Raw genomic sequence first — 5,340 nt, forward strand, 5'->3', positions numbered from 1 at the left:
TGATTCCATCTCTGCAGTATCATTTGGTTAGTACTCCCCTGTGTGCCAATTAGCCATATCTCCCATAATAATAATAGCATTTTTATAGCAATTTGTGCATGAAGGAATGCTAGTTCCAACCAAGGGAAGGTTGAATGTGTTTAAGTGTTTGGAAATAGACACACCTTTGGTCTTCAAATGAGTAGATGGGTGGCAAATACAGAAATAGCATAGGGATATTGGTGTACAATGCTGAAGTTCCCAAGGGCCAATATTGAATAGATCTTCCTGGTGACCGGATTGTTTTGTATAGAAATCAATTAAATGTTACCTTGCTTAAGGGAAGAAGCTTCAGTTGAGCTGAATTAGCAAGAACCAATACAAACGAGAAGAAAAAGAACATGAAGTCAGAAATTGAAATTACCTTTTTTTAAAAAAACCCATCGTCATTCACATTGAGGTGTGTCATCCAGGGTTGAGATCCCAAAAAGGTGAATTAGAACGGTTAGGAGGCAGTCTTTAAGTGGTAATAGAATCTGACTTGCTTTAATTCTGGGCTTTATTTCATTTCTTGACATGGAGACAGAGCACCTTTGCTTTCTCCATTGATTAGAGAGTAGTAAGAGATGAGTTTTTTCTAAGGAAGCTAAAGAATTTCATGTGGATCAAGACAATGGCGATCTGGGAACTCAACCAGGATGTTCTGAGTTGCAGGTATTATGCGAATATGCCTTCTCCTACCATCTTTATTTATAAAGCTGGGGTGAATTATGGATGCATTTGAAGTAGCTTAAGAAACCCAGATGCTTGTGAGTATTTGAAGACAAAGCTGCCTTCTTCACTCTCTCTTATATGTGCATAGAGTCCTGAGAGTAGAACATGGTGCACTTAGAAAGGGACTGAGGTGTGTCAAACAATGAGAAAGCCCTGGTAGAAAAGTAAAGTTTTCTGTACATACTGGATAAGAGGCAGACCAAAGTATATCAGTTCTACTTCTTACTGTTCTAGCTTACTTCCCCTCTTTTGATCTTGATTTCCCTAACTATAAAAAGGAGCCAAAACTACTCTAGCCATGGCTAAATTGGCCCCTGGTGTGGCTGCACCTGCAGCTTCTGAAGCTACAAACTGAAAAGAAAAAAAAAAAAAAGGGAGCCAATAATATTAACTGTCACCGTTGTTGTAAATATCAAACAAGATAGTGTACATAAGGAGTAATTGTGGTGTCTTGCACATGGTAGCTGCTATTTTTGGTTGTTATCATTATTTCCATAGATAGCTTATCAACTGTTGTTCCAGACTGGGAGATATTCCCTAATAGTGTCTCAGAGATCCTTTAATCTCGCACATAAAACTTTATACTGAAATAAATTAGATCTATCTCTTCAAGTGCACCATAGGTTCTAATTTCTTTCTAAAGACAGTCCTGATCACTTTGTCTCCTGAGTATTTTTTCTGCTTCAAAAATCTTATGATCATTCATATTACTTATTTAACATTTTTTATATGGTACATTTTTTATTTGTATATTTTTGGTGTGCTAAAATGTAAAAGACTTAAGGATAGTGAATATTTTAATACTTTAGTAAGTCTACAGTGTCCATTGTGCATAGTAGGCATCTAGTAAATGTTTGTTGGTTGATTACAGATGGTTGTGATAATGGGAAAAATAAATGATCCAGCAAATTTTCAATAATATACTACTAATAAAAAAAGTTAATATGCTAATCAGTGACAAAAGGAATTAGAAAACAGGGAGACTAATGTGAAGACAGGGTCTGCCACTGGATATGCAATTTATAACCAACTGCAAACAAAGGAAAAGATGGTGAATATGGTAGCAGTTCAATGCAGAGAATACTATCATTATGGTAAATTTCATTATATACTGCGCTGACATCATATTATAAAATAATAGAAGTGTTAGACTTGGGAGGATTACTTAACATCATCTGCCTCAGCCCCTTTACTTTACAGTTGATGAAATTGAGTTCAGGAATGAGTTTAGTGTAGAGGGAACGAGAAAAGAACTTACTCAAGTTCCCACAGGCTTAGGGCTCGGACTTGATCACACTCTTCTGATTCCAAGTGCAAAGTTTTTTCTACTATTCCATGAACCATGAAAAGTTAACATGGCATGGACAATGATCGACAAATATCAATCACATGGAATTTTGTTTGCTACACTGTATTTACTCTATCCATGTTTAAATTCTGCAACATATTTCTCTTTTCTGACTTTGTCTTTAATTTACCATAATGCTGTCACAGCACAGACGTGGCGATAGCCTCCACTCCCTGGGATGAGCTACAAAAGCGGGATACGTTTTCTACATTGCCTTCTCTATGTATGAGGAAAAGGTGAATATGATTTGATAAAACTGCAGTAGCATAAGACTAACCTTGAGAGAGTATTAATGTCATAGCCCTGCATATAGGAGCAATCAAAGAAGTAAGAAAAATAAAGGTCGTTAGAAATTTCCTTAGATTTGGGGAATTCCATGGGCAGGTGTAACAAATTATGACAGAGAAATTGAATTTGTTTTCATTTCCTCCTCCCCCCGCCCCTTGTTATTCCAGGGCATTCCAAGCCCTATCATAATTCTGTCTGATTCAGCACTTGTTTTGCCTAATTTTCTTTTCTCAAAACCTGGAGTATTTTAGGGAGTCTGGGGAGTTAGAAGCGGTGCTTTGTGGCGATGACTTACTGCCTGTTTTCTGCAACTACAGTTTAATATATAGAGGTGTTTAGACTCTGTGAGATAAGGCAATTTTTTTTACAACTTGAAACTCATGTGATCAATGACCGCCCACCAGGTTTGATTTTCTCTTTGCTTTCTTTTTCAGGTTGTGTTAGGGTCAGCTCTGCTCACAGAGGCAATGGATGGAGCCAACCTCTCTGTAGTGTCTGAGTTTGTCTTCCTAGGACTCTCCAATTCCTGGGAGATCCAGCTCTTTCTTTTCCTCTTTTCTTCTGTGTTCTACATGGCGAGTCTGGTGGGAAACCTCCTCATTGTGTTCTCTGTGACCTCTGACTCTAACTTACACTCCCCCATGTACTTCCTGCTGGCCAACCTCTCCTTTCTTGACCTGGGAGTTTGCTCTATTGCAGCTCCCAAAATGATTTATGATCTTTTCAGAAAATGCAAAGCCATCTCTTTTGGGGGTTGTATAACTCAGGTCTTCTTTATTCATGCTATTGGGGGCACGGAAATGGTGCTGCTCATAGCCATGGCCTTTGACAGATATGTTGCTATATGTAAGCCTCTCCACTATGTGACCATCATGAGCCCACAAATGTGCATTTTAATTTTGGCTGCTGCCTGGATTCTTGGCCTTATCCACTCAGTGGCCCAATTGGCTTTTGTTATGGACTTGCCATTCTGCGGCCCTAATGTATTGGACAACTTTTACTGTGATTTCCCTCAGCTCATTAAACTTGCTTGCACAGAGACCAATAGACCAGAGTTCATGGTCACAGTCAACAGTGGACTCATCTCTGTGGGCTCCTTCTTCATACTGATCATTTCTTACATCTTCATTCTGGTCACTGTTCAGAAACACTCTTCCGGTGGGTTATCCAAGGCCCTTTCTACTCTGTCAGCTCACATCACTGTGGTGGTTTTATTCTTTGGGCCAATAATCTTCTTCTACACCCGGCCCTTCCCCTCATCACGCTTGGACAAGTTTCTTGCTCTCTTTGATGTCGTTCTTACTCCTTTTCTGAATCCTGTTATCTATACATTCAGGAACAAAGAGATGAAGGCTGCAATGAAGAAACTTTGTCATCAGCTTGGGATTTACAGGAAGATGTCCTAAATACTCCAAAGATAAATAAAAATGTAGTTTACACTCAATGATAACAGAAAAAATGAAGTCATTGAAATTTAAATGTCTGTTAATTTTATGCACTAGGTCACATCTACCATGTTATTGTGTATCTCCAGTACCCTAATCAATAAGGATAAAGGAAGCTAACATTGGAGCCTTATGTGTTACAGACCATGTGCTGGCTGTTTAATATGAGTTATTTAATATTCATGATAACTTTGTGCCCTGAGTATTTTTATCTTGATTTTTTTTTTTTAAATAAATTGAGAAATGCTTTCTGGTCACTGTCCTTATTGTTACTATACTTCACAGCCAAGCTGATTTTCACTTTGATCCACCACTTCCAGTAGTCTTATCTCTCAAAAGGTGCCAAACAGAGAATGTGTTCAAATATTCAGTGTTGGAAATTAGCATATTATTTCTTTTCACCGTTATACTTTCCCTGTTTTGAATTGGTTAGTGTATTTTTCTCAAACTATCTACCAAACATCCATAATACCTAATCGGTTTGATTTTTTTCCCCCTCTTAGTATCTGTGGGCTTCCTATATCCTTTAGCTACTTAAAGAACTGTTTACTGATTGTATAACAGAATCATGGAATTTTAGAACTAGAATTTGAGAGATCATTTGTTCCAACCTATTTATTTCATAGATGATAATACTCAGAGATATTAGATGATAAATCTAGAATGAGAATCAGGTCTCCTCACTTTTAGATTAAAAAAATTAAAGTCTGAGCCCACTTACTGATTTGGATTTATAAGCTTTCCACTGACAGACTATACCCCTGGCCTTCTAATGTCTTTCTACTGCTGACCCCAATGACAGCAGAAGTGACACACCAGTGAGGTTATTACTCTTTTTACTGGCATCAATTTCATATGAATTTTTGTCATTTCCAAGGTTTTTCTTTATTATTAGCCCAATAAGAATTTTTTTGAACCAGGTCCTGGTTATTTTATAACCGAGTGATTATATTATCATTCATCCATGGTCTCATTGATAGATTTTATTTAGGTTGCTTACTAAGAAATCCACAATTAAACAGTATACTTCTGTCTACATTGCCCTTCTATTCTAATGAACACTCTAAAGGACATTTTCCATCATTTTGCTTATTGCTACCAAGATCTGGAAGTTATCTTGAGTAAACCAAGAATTTCAAATATAAATATTACTGCATTCCTTTAATTGTTTCTATTAGTGGATCATAGTTTCTGTAACTGAACAGCTGGTACTGTAGGGACCCACTTTAGAACTTTTGAAATCCAAGGATGACATAAACTAGAGACAAAATATTCTTGATCTATACTCTAAGTTATTGATTTATAAACTAGTTACTATAACATTACACTAATGCTTACTTATTTTAAAGATTATTTAACATGTCATTAATGCTTACTTATTTTAAAGATTCTTTAACATGTCACATGTATATTTATATCCTTATAGGTTAGTAATTTTTGCCAGGTTTCAGATTTCTTCTAGGAAATTATTTTACTCTTTTGTATTCACTTCTCTTTTATTTTGGA

General features: G+C 36.6%; 1 protein-coding gene across 1 annotated transcript; it reads left to right on the forward strand.

Moving 5' to 3' along the window:
- Window positions 1-2,854: 2,854 nt before the first annotated feature.
- Window positions 2,855-3,795, forward strand: LOC103608623 (olfactory receptor 4F3/4F16/4F29-like). Its single transcript, XM_008593033.1, has one exon. The coding sequence runs from the start codon at window positions 2,857-2,859 to the stop codon at window positions 3,793-3,795; it is 939 nt and encodes a 312-aa protein (XP_008591255.1). The 5' UTR covers window positions 2,855-2,856.
- Window positions 3,796-5,340: the final 1,545 nt, after the last annotated feature.

Source organism: Galeopterus variegatus, unplaced genomic scaffold, assembly GCF_000696425.1.
Source record: "Galeopterus variegatus unplaced genomic scaffold, G_variegatus-3.0.2 Scaffold8646, whole genome shotgun sequence".
Lineage (NCBI taxonomy): Eukaryota > Metazoa > Chordata > Mammalia > Dermoptera > Cynocephalidae > Galeopterus > Galeopterus variegatus.